The following is a 23,995-nucleotide window of genomic DNA, read 5'->3' as shown; positions in this document are numbered from 1 at the left end:
TCAGCACATTTATGAAGCAAATATTTTTTCTTTTTAACTCAAGAACATTTCTTTTAATTAAAGAAATTTCTCATGTAACCCCCCCCCCCCCGCATTCCGCCGAGTCAGTACATAGGACCTTGGCAGCAACTACAGTTGTGAGTTACAGAAAGGTGACCCAGTTCATCTGGACACAACGTTTATTGAGAGAAATGTTTCATAACTCATACTATAAGTGACCTCTTAGTGATGAAAGGTTTCTCTCAATAAACGTGTCCAGATGAACTGATTCACCTTTCTGTGACTTCTTTACCTGGATTATTGAGCATTCATAAAGACATACAGTTGTGGGTCTTCTCGCATATATCTTTATGAGCTTTATACAGCTGGATCTTGGTGTTTTAGCCCCGCTATTTTCCAGCTCTGCCCTTTTAGTTGGAGAGCATAGATGGACAGCAATTTTCAGGTCATACCACAGCTTTTCAAATGGATTTACGGATTTATGGATTTAGTCTGGGCCATTGCAGATTAGCTCAAAACCTACTTTTCTAAACTATTCCTTAGTAGTTTTGTTGTGTGCTTTGGGCCATTGTCCTGTTGGATCATAAATCTTCGTTCCAAACACAGATCTCTCGTTGATTGAAAAAGGGTCCCTTCAAGGCTTTGCCTGTATTTGGCTCCATCCATCTTGCCCTTTACAGAAATAAGCTTGCCAGTCTGTCTTAATGAAAAGCAACCCAGAAGTATGACACTGTCATCACCATGTTTGATGGTGTGGAGTTGGTGTTACCTTGATGTTGAGCTACTATATTTGGTTTGCACTAAACACAGTTCTTTGTTTTTGGGCCAAATAGCTCAAATTTACTGTCATCGTTCAGAAGGCCTCAAATTTTGCCAAATAACATCAAAAGGACTTCAGTTGTGACTTAATATCTGTTGGTCTTTTTCTGAAGTGGTTTCCTTCTAACCATTCTCCCCAGAGAGCCCAAATCTGTGAAGTGTTAACTGAATGATGTAAATCTGTGAGTAATGTAAATCTATGAGTGATATAGCTGGTGTCTTGGTCACTTCTCTATCAATTGACCCTTTTTTCCAGTTTCTGAAATGTGGTAGGACAGTCTGACCTTGGTATTATCTGGGTTCTGCATTATTTCCTTTCCATTTTGTTACAATGGACTTTACAGTGTTCCATGAATGTGTTGGGCGGCACGGTGGCAGTGGTTAGTGCTGTCGCCTCACAGCAAGAGGGTCCTGGGTTTGAACCACAGGGTTGTCCAACCGTGGGGGTCATCCCAGGTCGTCCTCTGTGTGGCGTTTGCATGTTCTTCCCATGTCTGCAGTTTCCCCCACCATCAAAAAGACATGCATGTTAGGGTTAATACTCCTGTCTGTGCCCCTGACCGAGACATGGCAAGACGAACTGGAGTTGGTCCCCGGGCGCTGCACGGCGGCTGCTCACTGCTCCTAGCTACACAGCTAGGATGGGTTAAATATAGAGCGTAATTTCCCTATGGGGATCAATAGAGTATATCCAAAATTAAAAAAAATCAATAAAAATCCTCAGACGTTTCTATGTTCTGCCAATATTTTTAAAATATTTTACATGTTCTCATTTTTATTTAATCGCTTAACAATTTTTATCTTGAAACGCCATGGGAAGTTACTCAGTCTTCATGATAGCAGACAGATCTGATCTCATGTTTCGGTTGTTTACGTGTCATCATGCGACTGAAAACGGGTGGATTCAAAATCAAGACGTGACCTAGTAAATCTTATCAAGTCTATTCTCTCAGGGTAATTAAATAAGCCTGGCCCATATTGATTTTTTCTAATTCAGAAAGGGTGAATACTTCTCAACTACGTAATTTTTCGAGGTTTTCATTCTATAATATAACTGAAGACATCTGAATGCTTAATTCTATGTTGACTTTAAGGACATTAAAATCCCATTTAAACAACTCACTTTGAAACCTTTGCATAATGGCAATAGGTTCAGTTCTGAACCTCATTCTTAGTAGTCATTGTCACCTTTTTCCATCTTTTTTGTCTGTTGCTGACAGAGGTGTAAATCACTAGGACATCATAAATTAGGAGGAAGGTCACACTCTCCTCTGCTTTGTTACACTATGGCAGACAATGGTGTATATTCACTAATACAGGGTCACTGGGGGAAAAAAAGGGCTGGCATTCATTTTCTTAACTCGACAGAGGCGTTACAGCTGTATATACTGTGATCACAGCCGTTGAAAGGCAGTTTTTTGTTATTGCATTAATCTCCGGGAAGATTAATATTGATTTAATACTATAACCTGTACTCCTGTAATAATTTTACATTATTATGGCACATTATAAGCAAAGAAGCATATGCATAATATATTAAAGAATTTAGATTTGCCAAACTGATTTTCTTTTTTCCTAGTGCAGCGGTATAATCTCATTTTCATAAAAAAAGCTATTCATTTTTTTAAAGGTCAGACATAAAAATCACACCTGTAAACTAAAGCCTTGTTTCTAATTGTGTTCTTCAGTTTGTTGACAATGCCATAAAAAGTGTTTTGAAACAGGCTAAGTGGTGTGTAACTTGGACATTTCTCTATTTACTCTATTATTTGGCTGTAATGAGCTGGATTTGGTGCAGTGAGCAGATATTAAAACCTCCGTGACTTTCTTCACAGTCTGCCACTGTAAAGAGCACAAAAATGGAGGTGTCAGAGGTCGAATGCATACAAAGAAGAAAACTGAAGTGGTTCCTTGAAGGGAGAGCAAGTATTTTGTGAACCCAGGTCTTTTACTGAAGGCAGTCAACGCGCTGTAATATTTAATCAAAAATTATGCCTGTCTTGAAACCAGTGATTACTGCAGATCTCAAATCTCATTTTGTGTGTTTATCCTACTAATGAGAATTCATAATTATCCAAACATGTTTCACAATTAGAAAAAAGCATCAATTTGCATTGAAAACCGACTTAATCCCGTTAGATTCACAGGTAACAATTCCGACACACAGACATATTGCCAACCATATGTTAATGCTGACACAAAAACATTCTTTATAGCACTGAACAAGCGTTTGGTGAAGTCTGAGTTGAGTTTTAGTTTATGGCTTTAAATCTAATTAGGCGATATTGCACTTTTCTGATTTGTAGCCAGTCTGACTTTATGGAACCAGACTTTCTCATCAGGATAATGAGAGGTCACAAAGCCAAGAGGAGGCATTGCTCATGGACTGTTACATTAAGTCAAGTCAAACTTTATTTATGTAGCACATTTCATACACAGTGTGCTTTACATTAAGTGACAATGTAATCGCAACACAATCATAAAACTGCAAATGCAAAAAATATCAAATATCAAAATATAATATATAAATATAATATATATTTCTAAATATAAATGTGGGCCCAATGGCCCACAGGCATGCTTGCCAAGCTTAAACTGCATCACAGTCATCATCGTTTCGGTGGACTGCCGAAGAAAAAATATTTACAAATATACATTATATTTATATTTAATTTTTTTATATATATACATACACACACACATACATACATATATATATACACACTATATAAATATAGTATATAAATATATATCAAATACAAAACACACACACATTCAAAGAATTTAGCAATAGGCTGTTGTGAAAAGTAAGGTTTTTAACCCACTTTTAAAATTGTTGAGTGTGGGGGCCTCTCTCAGGTCCTCAGGCAGGGCGTTCCAGTTTCATCTACTTGGGCCGTAAATACAAAAGACAGCTTCCTCTGCTTTAGAATTAGTATGAGGGCTGGTTGAAAGACCACTGCCTTTGGACCAGGGAGTTCTTGCTGGTTTGTATCTAATTAGACATATCTGATGGTCTTTGGTGAATCACTGATAATCAAGTAGTGGGATATGACAACTGATCAGCACATTTAAGAACATGAGGAAGCCTAAAGGCGCAAAACTCAATTTGATGCTCACAGTGGCTGTCCGCCCCACTTCTGTTGCAGGGTTTCTTGAACGTTGTTTGTTTCATTACGTTGTTTACTTTATTACTTGTAAATGAGGGGAAAAAAAGCCAATAACGCATCACTTTTAATTCCTTTTGAGGTTCTCATTTGTCTCCATTTATCAAACGTCACCATTTTAACCCCATGGCAATATATGTCATGCTTGTTGTCAGTAGACCACTCGTGATGTCACAGTATGCCACATAGCCATGGGTGCACATGCAATACGGATTGTACCTTTAAGTATGATTTTTTTACCCTGAGGATGAATCAGTGAGATGATCTGGCTGTGTCTAACTACCCAATCAATTTCAAAAGATACATAACACAGCAAAGTTTTTAATAAGCTGTCCAATTTACAGACTGCGGGGAATTTATGAACGTTATAACCCAAATAACCTTGGGGAAAATGTACCACTGCACACAATAGTTATTCAACTGTGCTGTTAGACATTCAGCTTTACTTTGCCTTGCTAAACGTGGATTTACCAGCATTATATAATATACCAGGGACCTGCTCTACACTTACGTATGATTCTCTTTTAGTCTTACTTAATAAGGAGTCTTTTGCAGGGCTGTAGGCTGTGGCAAGCTCATGTAATTTTCATTACTAAGTTGCAGAATATGTTTTCAAACATTAAATTACTAAAGGCTTGAGTCGGAGGGGGATTTCAGTGCAGCCGCCTTCTATCTCTTTATTGATAGTACCATGAATTGATTCAACTTCCTTCAACCTAAAACAATCCTTTGCCATCAGGCGTGGAGGGGGCGAGGGGGGCAGAGGGGGGTCTATAGGCTGTATGGAAATGCAAGACAGATCCAAAAGGGAAACTTAGGGAGATGGAAGGGCGGAATGGAGAGAAAAGCGGATTACAATAAGGTGAGCTATTTCAGAACCATAGACAGTGCCATGGATGTATCATTAAACAGTGACCTGCTGATATTTAGCAGCATAACTGCTGATAGGCTATTTTTTTTTCATCTTTGCATATGAAACTGGTTGTTATGCCACTGTATTTTTTATAAGGATGGGGATACCTGCAGTCAGTTTAGACTTAAGAGGTCACTTAGGGCCCAGACAGACCAAACTGACATCATAGAACTAGCAGCAACGAAGGCTGGCTGTTGCATCGCCTAATGTCGCCTGTGTCTGGGCCAAAAAGTAGCACTTGAACACACCACAAAGACTACAGCCAACGGCCAACTAGCATGTACGCTGTGTCTGCGTGAGAGGAAATAACTCTCCATACCAGCAGGCGGCGGTAATCTGTATTTGTCATTAAAAAATTGAAACCAGAAGACCCAGGACTGTGGATATACAAACCGTAAACAAAGCATTTGCTTACCATTTTCACTCAACTCTCACTCACTACAAACGAAGTCGTAATATAGCTACTTCTGAGAATATGTGAAATAAAAATGTGAAAAAAGTGAAAATATTAGCTTCTTGAAATGTTCAGGTGAGATGAAGACGAAAAATGAGAAGAACCTTCTGTGTGTGGCCTCTTGACTTCACCGTTTGCTTGCTTTCGGAACTTCCATTTCTCTTCTCGTGCACTGATTTGCTGAGCTGAACAGCCAATCAGAGTGAGCTCTCTCCCCAACCGATTCAACATGTGGAATTGGCTGAAAAGCTGCCGACAGCGGTCCGACTAGTGCCAACAGTGCGCGACACACTGCAAAAACTAGGGCCACAGACACTCACCGACGGCGGTGTGTCACGGCCTTCAGATGAGTGATGAAATGTATCTGTCAATAAACGTTGTATCCAGATGAGCTGATTCAACCTTCTTGTTTCACCAGTATTGGGTTTGACTAACGAAATTATAGAATTATGGTATTAAAACATAACATAAGTGGGCTGCATATGCTGTGTTCATTATCAAGGCATTAACACAGAGTGTTATCAACCATAATACCCATGCCCTAAACATTACCTAACAAATACTCTGCACTCAGTTTGGTTCAGCTGTTATCAGGCAACACCTGGCCTTGTTTCTCTCCCCTTATTTTCTCCTCTCGTCTCAGAAATGTATCATTAACAAATCCCTTGAAAAAATTAGGGCCTCAGCACGGCATCTGCTGTGATTATTTTAATCAAGAATGAAAAAGAAAAATATTCACCTCTGAAACCATCTGTGTGTTCACATGTGTGTTTTGGTGGGGGTTTATGAACAATTATGCAATTAAATATATGTCTGTGTACTGTGTATACTGAATCACTGAATTGGCAGATGTGGGTCTCAAGAGAAAAACTGCCTGTTCTGCTGCTTCAGAGCAAAGAGATGCCCAAAGTTGTTTTTGGGTTTGTGAATAAGGGCTTTAAAAGGGGAAGCAGGTCTGTCTTGACCTCCCCGAGGAATAACAGTTTTAACTTTTACCTTCACTACCAGCTTGTGTTTGCTTTCAGCTTTAAAACAAGCCAAAGAAATGTGTTTTAGGCTTTTTATGTGTGTTTTCAATTCAGACTGAAAGCATGCCAACACTACATGGCTTAATTTAGCTTTGCTAAATTCAACATTTGAAACCCATACATTGCAAATTAGTGAGAACAAATGTTCAAAGCACAAAGAATAAACATTTTTGTGAAAACTATACATATGCTTTTGAATAAAAAGCCCATATAACAATGTAATGCGGTACTGATTTTAGGTCATTGACTGTGCCTTCAAAAAAATATTGATTATAATTTTAAGGACAGGCTATTAAAATCTCGAGTTATTTCCAGCGTGTCCTAGCCTTTATAAAATGATTATGACACACTATCTACAAAAAAACCCCAATGCATTTCTTTTTTAAACTGTCCTTAGAAGTCACATACACATAGATGACAGAGACAGACAGACAGACACACAGACAGACAGACACACAGACACACAGACAGATAGACAGATAGATATGACTTGACTTTTTTTCTTATTTTATCTTGGATATATGAAATTATATAAATGCTAATTTTATTACATGTACATACACTACCGTTCAAAAGTTTGGGATCCCCCAAACAATTTTGTGTTTTCCATGAAAAGTCACACTTATTCACCACCATATGTTGTGAAATGAATAGAAAATAGAGTCAAGACATTGACAAGGTTAGAAATAATGATTTGTATTTGAAATAAGATTTTTTTTACATCAAACTTTGCTTTCGTCAAAGAATCCTCCATTTGCAGCAATTACAGCATTGCAGACCTTTGGCATTCTAGCTGTTAATTTGTTGAGGTAATCTGGAGAAATTGCACCCCACGCTTCCAGAAGCAGCTCCCACAAGTTGGATTGGTTGGATGGGCACTTCTTGCGTACCATACGGTCAAGCTGCTCCCACAACAGCTCAATGGGGTTCAGATCTGGTGACTGCGCTGGCCACTCCATTACCGATAGAATACCAGCTGCCTGCTTCTGCTCTAAATAGTTCTTGCACAATTTGGAGGTGTGTTTAGGGTCATTGTCCTGTTGTAGGATGAAATTGGCTCCAATCAAGCGCTGTCCACTGGGTATGGCATGGCGTTGCAAAATGGAGTGATAGCCTTCCTTATTCAGAATCCCTTTTACCCTGTATAAATCTCCCACCTTACCAGCACCAAAGCAACCCCAGACCATCACATTACCTCCACCATGCTTAACAGATGGCGTCAGGCATTCTTCCAGCATCTTTTCAATTGTTCTGCGTCTCACAAACGTTCTTCTTTGTGATCCAAACACCTCAAACTTGGATTCATCCGTCCACAACACTTTTTTCCAGTCTTCCTCTGTCCAATGTCTGTGTTCTTTTGCCCATCTTAATCTTTTTCTTTTATTGGTCAGTCTCAGATATGGCTTTTTCTTCGCCACTCTGCCCTGAAGCCCAGAATCCCGCAGCCGCCTCTTCACTGTAGATGTTGACACTGGTGTTTTGCGGGTACTATTTAATGAAGATGCCAGTTGGGGACCTGTGAGGCGTCTGTTTCTCAAACTAGAGACTCTAATGTACTTATCTTCTTGCTCAGTTGTGCAACGCGGCCTCCCACTTCTTTTTCTACTCTGGTTAGAGCCTGTTTGTGCTGTCCTCTGAAGGGAGTAGTACACACCGGTGTAGGAAATCTTCAATTTCTTAGCAATTTCTCGCATTGGAATAGCCTTCATTTCTAAGAACAAGAATAGACTGTCGAGTTTCAGATGAAAGTTCTCTTTTTCTGGCCATTTTGAGCGTTTAATTGACCCCACAAATGTGATGCTCCAGAAACTCAATCTGCTCAAAGGAAGGTCAGTTTTGTAGCTTCTGTAACGAGCTAAACTGTTTTCAGATGTGTGAACATGATTGCACAAGGGTTTTCTAATCATCAATTAGCCTTCTGAGCCAATGAGCAAACACATTGTACCATTAGAACACTGGAGTGATAGTTGCTTGAAATGGGCCTCTATACACCTATGTAGATATTGCACCAAAAACCAGACATTTGCAGCTAGAATAGTCATTTACCACATTAGCAATGTATAGAGTGTATTTCTTTAAAGTTAAGACTAGTTTAAAGTTATCTTCATTGAAAAGTACAGTGCTTTTCCTTCAAAAATATGGACATTTCAATGTGATCCCAAACTTTTGAATGGTAGTGTACATATACATACATCTGTCATGGCCATCATATAACTTTTAAAAAGACACATTTTCAGGTCGGCGGTGGTGTAGCGGTCTAAGCATCGGCTTTGTGTCGATGCAGTTGCCCACTGGGGACTGGGGTTCGCGCCCCGGTCTTGTCAGATCCGACTATGGCCGGATTCGGTGAAGCAGCAATAATTGGCAACGCTGTCTTTGGGAGGGAGGCGGAGTCAGCTTGTGTTCGTCACATGAATGTGTCTCTGTGGATGTCGGAATAGCAGTGATTCGGCCTGGATTCGCCTTGCCACTTCCGTGACAAGGCGTCTCCTTCGAGACTGCCGGCCGGAAAGATGCAGTTGGCGAAGGCATGCAGTGCGAGGGTGGGTGTTTGAACTAAAATAGGGATCGACTGGCCACTAAATTGGGAGAAAGAAGGGAAAAATCAGAAATAAATTTATAATAAAAAAATACACATTTTCAGGAGTATAATAAGTATTACTTTAGGAATTTGTGTAATATGCATGAATCTCAGTTGTGAGGCTCCCACGAGTGCACACTAATTAAAATTGTTCAGCAACAGGCGAGAAACACATGCATGCACTTCTGCGGATTCGCGTTCACCTTTAAAACCCAAATCCACCCACTATCATATAAATCCAATGATCCGAGGAGACAAACATCAGTAGTGACAATCTAATGTGCTGCTGTTCTCTTTTTTTGGATGGAGGTGCAGCTCTAGCTCTGCCAAGTATTGACTCCTATCACCGCTAGTTAGTGACCCAAAATGTGATCCAAGTCAGGAATGCTTTCTGCTGCTTAAGAAAGGCAGCGTCAATACAAAATGGTGACAGTAGCTGTTTTGTCAAGCAGTGCACAATGCCATCCGTTTGTATTATTAACGCATGTCCGGCTCCAACCAAGCCCTCTAGTCAAACAGCTGAGAGATCAAGTAAGTATTTTAACCATTATGCATGAGAAATTTAGCTTGTTATAAGGCAAAGAGAGACAGGGAAGGGGCTGACTATCTGTTTTGCTGATCTCTGCTGGTTTAATACTCTTTCAGCACAAACCAGATGAAATGCCCCCTTGAATGTTACTGCTACAATATGGCATCTCAAAGGAATATACTACAGTTCTCATGATCTAAATGGGTCATAATTAAAGCTTCTTTTTTTTCTTTTTCTTTTTTAAATCTGATTAAAATATACAAACAGCAAACTTTAGAATTTAATTAGACCAACTTTAAAACACAATTCAAACACTTTAATTAGCTATGAAATGAGGTTTGCTGACATGGCAGTTTTGGGTTTCAACAAGAATTTGTATTTATTTTTAGTTCTGGTCAAGGCTATGTAGCGCCTAGGCTTTACAACATTATATTTTATCTTTCCCAACATTCACTGCAATAAAACATTGTGAAAAACTTAACTTTTTGAGCAGCCCAGGTTTAAGTGCAATATATATATAAATATAAATATATATATATAAATTCATCATGAATACAGTGCAGTGCCTGGGGACCAACTCCAGTTCTTCTTGCCATGCCTCGGTCAGGGGCACAGGTCTATGCATATCTTGTGATGGTGGGAGGAAACCAGAGCACCCAGAAGGAAACCCACACAGACACGAGGAGAACATGCAAACTCCATGAGGAAAGGATCTGGAACGGCCTGGGGTTCGAACTCAAGACCTTCTTGCTGTGAGGTAACAACGCTAACCACTGGGCTTCCATGCTTCCCTATACAGGAAGTCCCAGGGTTATGAATGAGTTCTGTTTTTGAGTCTGTTCTTATGTCGAATTTGTATGTAAGTCAGAACAGTTACGTACAGTTCATATCTAGCATCAATTAGTCAAATGTTTGTCTCAGTATATAGTACATATTTTACCGAACACATCAAAAATATAATAATGCAGTAATAATAATAAAAGTAACTACAGTACAGTATTTACAATTGAGAGAGAGAATGTGTGTATAGGTATAAAAAACTTTAAAGAAACATTTCCTATATTTCAAACTCCCCACCTGCCTCTGTCCCGGGAGCAAGTCGCGACCACTGGACGCCGGTCGTTTGACACCAGAAATGAGAGCCCGCTCGGGGCTCACCTACCTGCCTCACCGGGTAAGTGAAAAATCTATAAGAGTGTTTCACCTCTCTCTGAACGCTTTATTATTTCCACTTTTGTTTCAATCGTGATCATTTTCCTTTTCTTTGATGCATCACCATCACTTGCATCATGATTTACGCTTAGAAGCCATGATTACAGTTTACATTCCCTCCTCTGCCAACCCGACGGCAGCGTGCTCATCTTCACACACAACACCCAAGTGCCCTCATCATAATTTCAGGTTACTTCAACCATGTCTCCATGGTGAAAACCCTGTCCAACTTCGCCCAGTATGTGAGAGGCGAGGACACTGGACTTGATGTATGCTTACGTGAAAGAGGCTTACAGCTCTTCTCCTCTCCCTCCCCTGGCTAAGTCAGATCACAACCTAGTATACCTGAACCCCTGCTATATGCCCCATTGTGAAACGGCAGCCTGTGACCACACCAAAAGTGAGGAAATAGTCAGAGGAGGTCTGTGTGAAACTCCAGGGCTGTTTTGAGGTTAACAAACTGGCAGGCTCTCTGTGAGCCGCACGGGGAAGACCTGGATGGGGTCACAGGGTGTGTCACTGACTATATAAACTTCTGTGTGAATTGCATTGTCCCTGAAAAGACTGTCCATTGTTATTCAAATAATAAACCATGGGTAACGAAGGACATCAAAGCCATCCTGAACCAAAAGAAGAGGGCCTTTAGAGCTGGCAATAAGGAGGAGCTGAGAAAAATCCAACGGGACCTTAAAGTGAGAATCAGGGAGGCTAAAGATAACAACAAGGAGGAAGTTGGAGCAAAAACTCCAACAGAACAACATGAGAGAGGTCTGGAATGGTATGAAGACCATCACTGATTTCAGGCCGACTGGCAGCAAGCAGAGCAGTGGAGACCAGCTTGGACAGGGCCAATGAACTTAATGTGTTTTTTAACAGATTTGACCCCTCCCCATCCCCCCCGGTCTCATCTGTTGCCTGCCCTCACCAACCATCAACTTCACTGCCCCTTCCTCCCCCTCCTCCTCCTTACATCCCCTAGCCTCCCGTGGGGGCCTACTCTCCCCCGCTCCCTGGGTTCCTGGACTAATGGCCCTCTCCATCCTGACAACCCCCCTAACTGTAACACCAACAGTGTGCTTCACGATTGACCATGTTGGAAAACAGTTGATGAGACTTCACACAAGCAAGGCAGCAGGCCCGGATGGTGTTAGCCCCAGGGTGCTCAAAGCCTGTGCCCCTCAGTTATGTGGAGTGCTTCACCATTTCTTCAACATGAGCCTTAGACGTCAAAGGGTCCCCGTGCTGTGGAAGACATCCTGCCTCATTCCTGTGCCTAAAACGTCACATCCCAGGGACTCCAAGGACTACAGACTGGTAGCACTGACTTCACACATCATGAAGACTCTGGAAAGACTCATCCTGGAGCAGCTTCGGCCCACGGCCAAGCCACACTTAGACCCCCTCCAGTTCGCCTACCAAACCCGACTGAGAGTTGAGGATGCCATCATTTTCCTGCTTAACTGTGCCTACACCCACCTGGATAAGCCAGCAAGCACTGTGAGGCTCATGTTCTTTGATTTTTCCAGTGCCTTCAACACCATCCGGCCAGCTCTACTGACTAAGTCAAAGGAGCTGGTTGTTGATCTGAGGAGGGACATGACACCAGTGACCCGTCTCCATCCAGGGGGTCAGTGCGGACACTACAGAATACAGTAAGTACCTGAGGGTGTATATCGACAATAAACTGGACTGGGTTAAGAACACTGATGCCCTCTACAAGAAGGGACAGAGCCCTCTCTACTTTTTGAGGAGGCTGAGGTCCTTCAACATCTGTCAGACAATGCTCAGGATGTGGTATGAGTCTGTGGTGGCCAGTACTCTCCTGTTTGCTGTTGTGTGTTGGGCCAGCAGGTTGAGGGTAGCAGATGCAAACAGGCTCAATAAACTGATCCGCAAGGCCGGTGACGTTGTGGGGGTGGAACTGGATTCTCTGGCGGTGGTTTCTGAGAGGACGACGTTGTTGAAATTATGTGCCATCATGGATAGTGTCTCCCACCCACTCCACGACGTGCTGGTTGGGCACAGGAGTACTTTTAGTAATAGACTCATTCTGCAGAAAAGCACCACAGAGCGCCACAGGTCATTCCTGCCTGTGGCCATCAAACTTTACAACTCCGCCCTCAGACTCAGACTGTCAGACACTCTGAGTTAATGGTCATTAGATTGGCCCTGTCGAGTTTTGTTTGTGCTGCGGTAGTGCAGTATAGAGTGTTATGTGTACCATGCTTGTTGATATATTATGTTCTTATTTTTATTTCTTATTTATCTTTTATTTCTATTTGTTTCTGTTTCTATTTTTTCTTATCTCGTACCTTGTAAGTTTTTAGTTATTAGAGCGTGAGTGTCTATAATAGAACCCAATTTCCCCTCGAGGATGAATAAAGTATTCTGATTTTGATTACAAGGGTAAACACACAAAACATTGAAGTCAAAACACAACAAACACAAAAATGCTTACGCGATTAGACTTAAAATGGCGACGATACTGTAGCATTGTTCTCCCTCGGGCCGATGAACTGCCTAAAACGCGCAGTGGTTTGAGCAATGCGCAAAGTAGTCCGTCCGTTCGTGAGCACGAAACATTGTGTGTAACTCGATTTTTTAAAATAATAGGCTTTATGGAGGTCGGTTCGTAAGTACGGGAGGTTGTAAGTCAGCCGTTCATAACCCCGGGACTACCTGTACTACTATATATACTACTACTACTATCAGCTGGGGTGGGGGGGCATGGTGGCGGAGTGGTTACTGCAGTCACCTCACAGCAAGAATTCAATTCAATTCAATTTATTATCATTAAAAACAATGTGCAGGCACATGTTAAAAATGAAATAATGGCTGCGGCTTTGCCAAACAGTGCAAGACAGACATAGACAAACACAGCAAACACAGTATAAGATATACACTTACATATATAAGAATAAGTATTCTGATTCTGACACAGATGAAGACCAAAAGCTAAAAACAAGTTAAAAAAAGAGCAAGAGTAAAACATATTTAAAAATATCCACATACGTTCAGTGGGTATCCAGGTTCACATAGGCAATAGCTTGGGGAAAGAAGCTGTTTTTGAGCCTGGTAGCGCGGACTCTGAGGCTCCTGTAGCACCTCCCAGAGCGCAGGGGGGAGAACAGTCCATGGTTGGGGTGGGTGGGATCTCTGCTGATGCTGAGACCTCTTCAAAGGCAGCTTTTGTGATAAATGTCTTTTATGGCTGGGAGCTGGGTATCGGTGATATGCTGGGCCACCTTGATGACCTGCTGCAGCGCTTTCTGGTCTACTGAGGGGCAGTTGCTGTACCACACTGAGATGCAACTGGTCAGGATGCTCTCTATGGTGCAGTAGTAGAAGTTGGTGAGACATTTGGGGGATAGACGGGCGCTGCTCAGCCTCCTTGGGAAATCCAGGCGTTGCTGGGCCTTTTTCACAAGGGCCTGGGTGTTTAATGTCCATGAAGGTTCCTCGCTGATGTGGACTCCAAGGAATTTAAAGCTGGAGACATGCTCCACTTCCACCCCATTGATGCGTATGGGGGTGTGGCAGCAGCTTCTTGACCTCCTGAAGTCCACAAACAGCTCCTTCATCTTCTGCACATTGGGAACAAAATTGTTGGTAGTGCACCATGATGTGAGGTGCTGAATCTCATCCCTGTAGGCCGTCTCATCATTGTTGGCAATACGGCCAGTGACTGTGGTGTCATCCGCAAACTCAACTACTACATTTGAAGGGTGAGTTGGCAGGCAGTCGTGGGTAAAGAGGGAGAAAAGGAGGGGGCTCAGAACACAGCCCTGAGGGGCATCTGTGCTGAGAGTCAGGGTGGAGGGGGTGTGGTCACCTAACTTCACAGACTGAGGTCTGTTGATCAGGAAGTCCAGGGTCAGTGGGACCGTTATTGGAGCTTTTGTAGTCTGTGATAGACTGAATGCCTTGCCACATTTGCCAGGGATAGGAGTTATTGTGAAAGTGGTCCTGGGTAGACAAGAAGGTCCTGGGTTCGAGCCTGGGGTAGTCCAATCTTGGGGGTTGTCGCAACTCATCCTCTATGTGGAGTTTGCATGTTCTCCCCATGTCTGCGTGGGTTTCCTCCAGCTGCTCTGGTTTCCTTCCACAGTCCAAAGACATATCGGTCAGGTGAATCTGCCATAATAAATTGTCTCTAGGTGTTAATGTGTGTGTCGGCCCTGTGATGGCCGATCCAGGGTGTCTCCTCGCCTGCCACCCAATGACAGCTGGGAAAGGCTCCAGCATCCCCACGACCCTGAGAGCAGGATAAGCAGTTTGGATAATGGATGGAATGGATATATCTGGACTATCAGCTGGGCTCCACTGAAACAGTCAGGGGCTTCAATATATTTTATGTTCAATAGTATTAAATAGTGAATGAATATATTAATATACAGCTAGCTGTTAAGGAAGGGTAAAGTACCCAAATGTCTCTGTTTCCTTTGTCCACCATGGTTTTCATTATGCAGCTATTTCCAAGAAGAGGGAAGAGAAAAGTAGTTCGGTAATAACAAGGTAAAATTATATTCCACTGCAAAACATGTTTTAGACCTTAGCAATTTTTCAGTGTGGAGTGAAAATCCTCTGAAAAAAAAAAGATATGCTTCAAAAAGAAGTAAAATTTGTTGAAGCAGGATAAAAAGCTCTTGCTCTGGCATGGCCTAATCCCCCATAGAGGAAAAATAGAACAGTCTAGAAAATGTGGAACTATTATTCCAGTTAAAACATGAAACTATATCTGGTAATCCAACTGCAAATCATAGACAAATGTTTCGAATAAGTCCCTCTATGGTCTTCCTTACGATGAAAACTTTCTAGTAATGCAGACATAATATATTTTTCCCTCTTCTGTATTTGTTGTTTTAGCTTTTATTGTGAATTACATTGTAACTTTGTAAAATGAAGGTGCTATACAAATTAAGTATGATTATTATCTTCATTATTATTAGCAGTATTAAAAATGAAATGCAGGAAAAAAAAATCTAACGTCTAACTTTACTTAGGTGTATTATCTCACATCATATGCCCGCTTTATATTGTTTGGATGGCGGCCAGTTGGACTCACCATCCTGTCCTGGCGGCAGTTGGTGTCGTCTGTAACAGCCTTATTTTCCACCATTTTGTGAGGGATGACAAGTGGCGTGGGGAGGCTAATTAATCTCACAATCATCCAGCGATTATTAGACTCTCACATCCGAAGGCGCCACACATTGCCTCTCCCCAGGAGTGCAATACATCAGTGAGATGGAGCAGGTCAGTCAGTCCAGTCCTCTAGCATCAGTCCACTCTCACGCAAGGAAAGATATTAAACACAGACAGACATGATGGCTACTGGCAGCATGGACTCAGACAAGGTGTTAATTGATTAGCATAGAATCAAGAGCGCTGGGACCAAGCCAGTTTACCACCTTTGATTAGACAGATGAGTGGCTCATTTATAAGCTTGACATTTATGAGGTAATTACTACAACAAAAAAAAAAGCAAAAAAAAAAACCCTGTTATATATGCAACAGCTGCTGGGAGCATCACTGTTACATATATGGACAGGGGCAAATGAAGGCAAAATTAATCTGAATACAACCCAGGTGAAAAGTTTTGGCATGCCATAACTTGTAAACCTGTGGCCTTGGAGGCTGAAACCTTTATAAGTGACTAATTTTGGGGTTTTTATGCCTTTATCCACAACTGTTCTCAACTGTCTCAAGAACCGTGAGGGAGTGGTCTAGTCTTCATTAATATTCATGAGCAGAACTTTGAGTGACAAGTGTAAACAGGGTTTGGTGGTACAGGTGGGCAGGGTTTCATGTTTCAGTGATTTGACCTGTTTGGCTGTATGTAAATAGGTGTCTGATGACATCATGAGTATCAGAAAAAAATATTGTCTTAAGCTGAATTCTGTCTTTTTTATACACCCCCCCTCCCCAACAGAAAGAGACACTACAAAATGTATGACAATTAAAGTGATGTTGGGGAATATTAGTGTTTCAATTTCAGTCTGACTTGTTGAATTTTCAGATTTATGAAGCACTTCTGTAAATTTTTATTTTCTAATTAATGTTTGTATGACATGTTCAGAGATATTCGTCAGCATCCTAGGACCATATTAAATTATGTCCTCACGACCTCCAGCATTTCCATTGTTTCCATATTATTCTCAATGTACGTTTAATTGAGTTTGTCATGATTGATTTTAACTATGAGGGGGAAAAAAACATTTTCTAGCCACAAAGGAATATCAACACTCACTAATAAGAGATTTAAAAAAAAACAACTTCTATTTGCTCATAGGGTGGAAATACAAGACAATAAAACAGAGTAGGGTAAATCTAATGAGATCTTATCTTCTTTGCAAAAAATCCTTGGCAGTACATCTTGGCTTCATACAACACGAGACTTATCTCAGGGATTGGGTGTTTCATACTTTTGTATTCTGAGGCTGTTGGATGGGATTTGCAATGCAATGACAAAAACAAAAACAAACAGACACAAAACGCTTTTAGTGAATGCTGGCAATGGGAAGGCTCTTGTGAGCATCTCAAATGAAAATGTATGAAAATAGAGATAGCTGAAGACCCACAATTCTTTTGATAAAACCTCAGAGGATGAGAGGCTACTTGACAGTCAATCAATAATATCAATAGAAATATATGAACATAATAAAAGCACACACGAATGTCTAAAGAAACTTCCAAGGCAAGGCATCTCCTTTGTCTTCTTGTGGTACAAAACAGAAACCCTCTCATATCTAACAGTGAGGGCAATGATTTTCAACAAATCTTAACTCAGGAGGTATTCTTCAAATAGTGACTGAAACAATTTCAGATAGGAAATTCAATCAGCGTTACAACTACTATGAACCATTTCTCAAACGAGTCCAACAGAATGTTGTTTTTTTTTTTTCTTAGAAGCTCTTTCGTACTCACCACTGAGGCCAATTTAGTGATACAATGAAGTGAGACCCATTCAAAGAGTATTACAGTCTGGGCCAGCCTACAATACAATAGTGATAGAATAAGACATAGTTGCTAACACTTTCTATGCGTTTATTGGCCATCATGAGCATGTTAACAGAACACTATCTAATAGAGCCCAATGGTGATTTCTAAGTAGTTATAGGCAAGTCTATTCTGATTATAAAGACTTATTGACAAAGCTTATTGAAAGCCACTTTATTTTGTCATTGTACTGGTTACAATGAATTTGTTGTCTGCATTTAACCCATCGTATTGTATCGGAGCAGTGGGCAGCTGCAGCAACCGGGGACCAACACCAGTTCTTCTTTCCATTGCCTTGGTCAGGGGCAAAGACAGGAGTATTAACCCTAACATGCATGTCTTTTTGATGGTGGGAGGAAACCGCAGCACCCGGAGGAAACCCACACAGACACGGGGAGAACATGCAAACTCCACACAGAGAGGACCTGGGATGGCCTGGGGTTCGAACCGACGTTCTTGCTGTGAGGCAACAGTGCTAACCACTGAGCCACCGTGCCACCCAACAACCCTCCATTCAAAAAACCTTTCTCTGATATTTATCAGGTATCATGATCACACGATTGAAGTGTATTTTTTTTAATAAATTTATTTCTGATTTCTCCCAATTTAGTGGCCAATCAATCCCTATTTTAATTAAAACACCCACTCTCGTACTGCATGCGTTCGCCAACTGCATCTCTCCGGCAGGCAGTCTTGAAGGAGACCGCCTCCCCACTTTCAGGACAAGGCGACTCCAGGCCGAACCACTGTTTTTTCCGACACACACAGACGCATTCACGCGACGAACACAAGCTGACTCCGCCCCCCTCCCGAAGACAGCATTGCCAATGATTGCTGCTTCATCGAGTCCGGCCATAGTCGGATCTGACGAGACCAGGGGATTGAAGTGTATTTTTAAAGCTCAGTAGACCAACATTGGAGTTTGTCTGATGATTTAACTACGGTGGAAAAGGATTTTAGGATTTTATCGAGTTTTATAGACTTATCTAGAGCTTTTTACATCACTACTGATGTATTTTTGGATCTGTTTTAGTAAAGTGATCCATGTAACTGTTTGTCAATAAGTAGACCTGTCAACAACCTACAATACCATTTAAAAACCTAAATAATTTCTCAGTTCGAAAGACAAGATTCACACAAAACAAGCCAAAAGAACAATAATAGTAAGTGCTTCTTCAAGTAAAACATAATGCTGGCACATGCCCCCCCCCTTTTTTTTCCCTCCCCAGTTGTACCCGTCCAATTACACCACTCTTCCAAGCCATCCCAGTCGCTGCTCCACCCCCTCTGCCGATCCGGGGAGGGCTGCAGCCTACCACATGCCTCCCCCAATACATGTGGAGTTGCCAACCGCATCTTTTCTTCTGACAGTGAGGAGTTTCACCAGGAGGACATAGTGCATGGGAGGATCACGCTATTCCCCCCAGTTCCCCCTCCCCCCGAACAGGCGCCCCAACTGACCACAGGAGGTGCTAATGCAGCAGCCAGGACACATACACACATCCGGCTTCCCACCCACAGACACGGCCAATTGTGTCTGCAGGGACGCCCGACCAGGCTGGAGGTAACATGGGGATTCCAACCGGGATCTCCATGTTGGTAGACAACAGAACAGACCACTATGCTAACTGGATGCCCACTACTGGCACATTTGTTATTCAGTAGCTGGATGAGAAGCAAACCGCTGCAGAATACAGAGACTCTGCAGCAATATCATAAAATGGACACTTAAAAAAAGGTTTGATGAGTTAAAACATACATTTGTTTCTGTTTACATAAATAAAAAACCTCAATTCACTTAATGAAAATTACACATTACGTGTTGTCCACGTAAACATGATTAATGTATATTGGCTCATGATTTTTTCATTTTTTGTCCTATCGCATAAAAGTACACTGGCACACGAACATACATACATACATATTAACTAACCAATAACCCATTCCATAACTTATCCATCCATCCATTATCCAAACTGCTTATCCTGCTCTCAGGATCGCGGGGATGCTGGAGCCTATCCCAGCAACCATTGAGCGGCAGGTGGACAGGCCACCAGTCCATCACAGGGCCCACACACCATTACCATTAACATTTTAAGCAATCTGCTGAGCTGCTCTCTACCTTCCATAACTTATATGACTTGATAAACTTAACAGGGCAGTGCATTTTCAGTTGTCTTTTATACAAAAACAAAATATAATCTGACAGGTAATAGAATATGATGGCATTATAACAAAGTGTAAATGCGCTTTTAGTGAATTATAAGTACACCCATAGTGGTTCATAAGCACGAGCTGCATAAAAGGTGTAACCAAAAATGTTTTTGAGCTGTAAGTTTGTGGTATTGAAAAACCTGTAGAAAATAAAGGCTATTTTCTACACCTTTTTTGATTAATGAACAGGTTTTCCAAAACCCATTAAAATTATTGCATTAGCATAGTATTTAACAGCCAGTTTTAAGAAAAGTTGTTTCTATACTGTTATTTGTGACATTTATATTATGTAAGATGAATGAATCAAGTTTTTTACTAGATAAAACAAAAACATTTGACCATAAAAAAAAACTTAAGTAAAAACATTTGCTGACAAAATAAAATAATTTTAAACCAGGACGGACTGGCATTGGGATGTAGCACCTAGTAGAACCATAGTATGTACTACCATAATATGTATGGTAATACATAACACATGCCCTTTTTCCACTACATGGTACCAGCTCGATTCGACTCTGTCGTTTTCCATTACCGTAACAGTACCCCCTAAGTGTAGCTGGTCGTTATAGTGACGCCCGGTTTTTAATTTGAAAATTTTCTTTTAGGATAACTCCGCTTCGACCGCTTTGGTATTCAAAAATGTTGGGTGATGATATCTCATGAGCAAATTGATGACGCAGTAACGCAAAATGATGCAGTGACGCGTGTCTCTGACCAATCAGAGGTCTGCATTGATTTTGGTACCCACTCCAGTTTTTTCGGAACCTCGACAAAGGTGGTACCAGAAAAGTGGTAACAGTTACCAAAATGCCAGTACTTTCCAGTAATGGTAAACAAAAAAAAGGGCGAATCGAGTCGAGTTGAGCCGGTACTATGTCGCGGAAAAGGGCCAATAGTATGTAGTACGATAGCTAGTAGCACCTACTGAAGAAAAGGCATCAAAGAACACTTTAAAATCCTAAGTACTGGCACATTCAGGGCAGGGAAGCAATGGCAAACAGTCCATAATATTGTAGATTGGTTAAATACTTTCATTCCCATGCTCCTTTAACATATGCAGATGGAAGATATGCAGTGCTAAGCCTCATTTGATAAGCTCATAAGAGGAAGACCTTTTAAAAAAATGTGTGGTAGTGCAAGTCCAAGATCCTTGATCATTACAGCTGGTTACATCAGATATGCATAGAATATATATGCCTTGGTCTTGTCTGGTTCCTATCTTCTACTTCTGCATATACTACATATGCTGTATATTTTATCTCATCTCTGTCTTAGACCCAGAGGGGACGGAGTGATGAAATCCCCGTCAACAAGATATAATAAATAAACAGCTCATCCACCATGTCCACGTTAACCTTTTCAAAAGCTTGAAAATTCACAGGTGTCAAAAAATGAAACATTTTCTTATTGACAATCATCTTGAAAGCTAATTGTCTTTCTTCGTTGAGAAGCCCTGTAAGAGATAAGAGGATGCTCTTGATAAAGCAAATTGGCTTGCATAAGCAGCATCTCCCCAGTCCGCCTGAAAGGCTCTACTCAAGGGCATTAAAGTACTCAAAAAGAAATTAGATTGTTAAGGAGGATAACACCTGACAGCCAAGCCTTGGATGGGGATTTAGGAGAAGCAAAACACTAGCAGACGGTGCTAACATTCTGCAAATAACCAGGCCAGTTTTACTTGGGCCCTGAACAGATGGAGAGGAACAGGAAGAAAAAAAATGGATGGTACATTTCCTGGCTGCTAAGCAGCATTGGGAGGTAGTGAATATTGGTGTTGGTTTAATGGATATCTCATGTGAGAGAGTCAAAGTCAAACTGTCCAACTCGAAGGTGTTAAAGGAGACCGAATAGCTTAAATACCATTGGTATGACAAAGTCACCTTGGTCTAGATTTGCTCACAAATATTTCTTAAAGTGTCAAAATGTCACTGTGGCATGACATATGAGAGCAAAACCAATCCCAAGTAGTGAATATGCACGGAGAGGCAGGGATAACCTTATAAAACATCATGTAGTAATCAGTCGACAGTTGTTTCTAAAGATCAGTCAACTTAGAAAAAGTTCCAAAAGTTTAAAACGTTTTTCCTCCTCAATACTGTCTAAAAGGGTGCCCCTGATAGCACCATCCTTGTAATTGCCAAAGATCTCAGGAAACTATTTAGCAGAATAACATAATTTAAGTTTTATTTACAGAAAGCAAGCATGGGGTGGAGATTGATGTGTGTGTGTGTGTGTGTGTGTGTGTGGGTGGGTGGGGGATGATACTGGTCAACCACTGGCAGAATTAACAGAACACTTTAAAAAAAAAAAAATCGGCATTCTCAGTCAGAGCTTCCCATGAATGGAAAATATACCAGTGAACATAAGAAACTGCACCATTTACAAATCATTTTCCACCTGGCTGAACTCTCGGGTCATTGACAACCAATCATGCTACCACCAAATACTGCCAGTCTTACTGACTTTACGGTTTCAATTTCTTTGTCTGTTTCCTCCTTTGTGTCTCCGCTTCAACTTTTATTCATTGCATGCTTTTGGATTCCGTGTAAGTTCAGGTATTGTGTGTTTATGAATACCATGGCACTTATATGTTTATTGTCAACGTCTGTTTTTAACTACCTGCCCAGGGACTGCAGATGAAAACTATCCTTTTTGGCCAACTCTGGCACATCTACAGAAATGATTTTAATATGCAGTGTCCTTGTGAAATAAAATAATAAATTAAGATAATAAATTAAAATAACTATTTCATATTCACAGGCTGAAAGACGTATTACATACCACTGCAGGAGAGTTTGACTCACCACACATCCGGTTGAGTCCAGCTTACGGTCGGAGATGCAGCGGAAGTTGCGGCTGCAGCCACCATTGTCTTTAGTGCAGTCTCTGACGGGCCCAAAGGAGTCTAGGAGCACCTCCAAACTGTCAAAGGACGAACTTATCATCAACTCCTCTCTGCAAATTCAAATAGGGGGAAGAGACGGTCTATTAACAAAGGTGTGCCTGTGTGTGTTACTGTGTATTTCTGTGTTTGTGTGTGTGTATGTGTTGGGGGAGGTTTATGAATGTGAGTGTGTTTATGTTACCATGACAAGTTAAGCAATTAAGGGACCAGGCATCTCACCTCCTATCTTCTGTTGTGAGTTATGACAAGTCATCTATTTTACTGCCCTAAAGTATCAACTCTGACTGCTTCTGCAAATGTTCTCTTTACTTCCACAATACTCTTCTCATGTTCAACTGTTTGTACTCCATCTTTGAATCACTTTAAATGTTTTTTTCTTTTTATGGGGTTTTTACTTTCTTTATTTCAGATATACACTATTATCAAAAATAAAAAAAGCCAAACATTTAATCTTCCAAAAAGTCCAGGAGATAGACCTTTTTTGGTTATATTTAACAACCAAGTCTCTAAATGATCACAGCTGAAATTTGCACTTTTCTAATGTGCTCAATGAGTAGTTTGCAGAACCACTAATGTACACTGTAAATGAGCGGAATTCGAACATTTTCCATTTACCATTTGTTTTTGTTTTGCTCCCTTACCACCACAGAAATGGCTTGTTTACTACAAAACAATTAAAAACCAGATTTGGTTATATTCATTGGGACAATGCTCAGTTCATTTGTTTAGGAATGAAACTTGGAGTGTGGTGTTTCTCTCTTGGCATGCACATTTATTCAGCACCGAAACAATAGTGTAAAGGAAAGTGTGTTTCAACAGGGCTGCCCTGTTGAAGAACACTTTCCTTTATACTATTGTTTCAGTGCTGAATCCAGTATTACAGTATGTCTTCATGCATGCTCAGTAATCCAGGTAAGAAAATCAAAGAACGTTGAATCAGTTCATCTGGACACAGCGTTTATTGACAGATACGTTTCATCACTCATCTAAGTGGCATCCTCAGCCTAAACTGACTGCAGGTATCCCCACCCTTATAAACAACACAGTGGCATAACGCCCGAATTGTACTCTATATCAACCATTGTAACTCTAGTTAATGGTCATGCCCATATTTACAAACTAAACCAATAGTTGTTTTCGGTCGTTATGCCACTGTATTGTTTATAAGAGTGGGACA

The 23,995-nt window shown here is 41.1% G+C and overlaps 1 protein-coding gene across 1 annotated transcript in view; it reads right to left on the bottom strand.

Annotated features, from left to right (window-relative positions):
- astn1 (astrotactin 1) overlaps positions 1-23,995 on the bottom strand; it is a 552,260-nt gene that overhangs the window by 312,739 nt on the left and 215,526 nt on the right. The window contains exon 12 of the mRNA XM_056292697.1: positions 22,718-22,868. Within this exon, the coding sequence (XP_056148672.1) occupies positions 22,718-22,868 (151 nt within the window). The remainder of the gene's footprint in view (positions 1-22,717; positions 22,869-23,995) is intronic.

This window comes from Lampris incognitus, chromosome 14 (assembly GCF_029633865.1).
Source record: "Lampris incognitus isolate fLamInc1 chromosome 14, fLamInc1.hap2, whole genome shotgun sequence".
NCBI lineage: Eukaryota > Metazoa > Chordata > Actinopteri > Lampriformes > Lampridae > Lampris > Lampris incognitus.
Note: the sequence above shows the minus strand (reverse complement) of the source record. Positions and strands in the feature narration are given on the sequence as shown.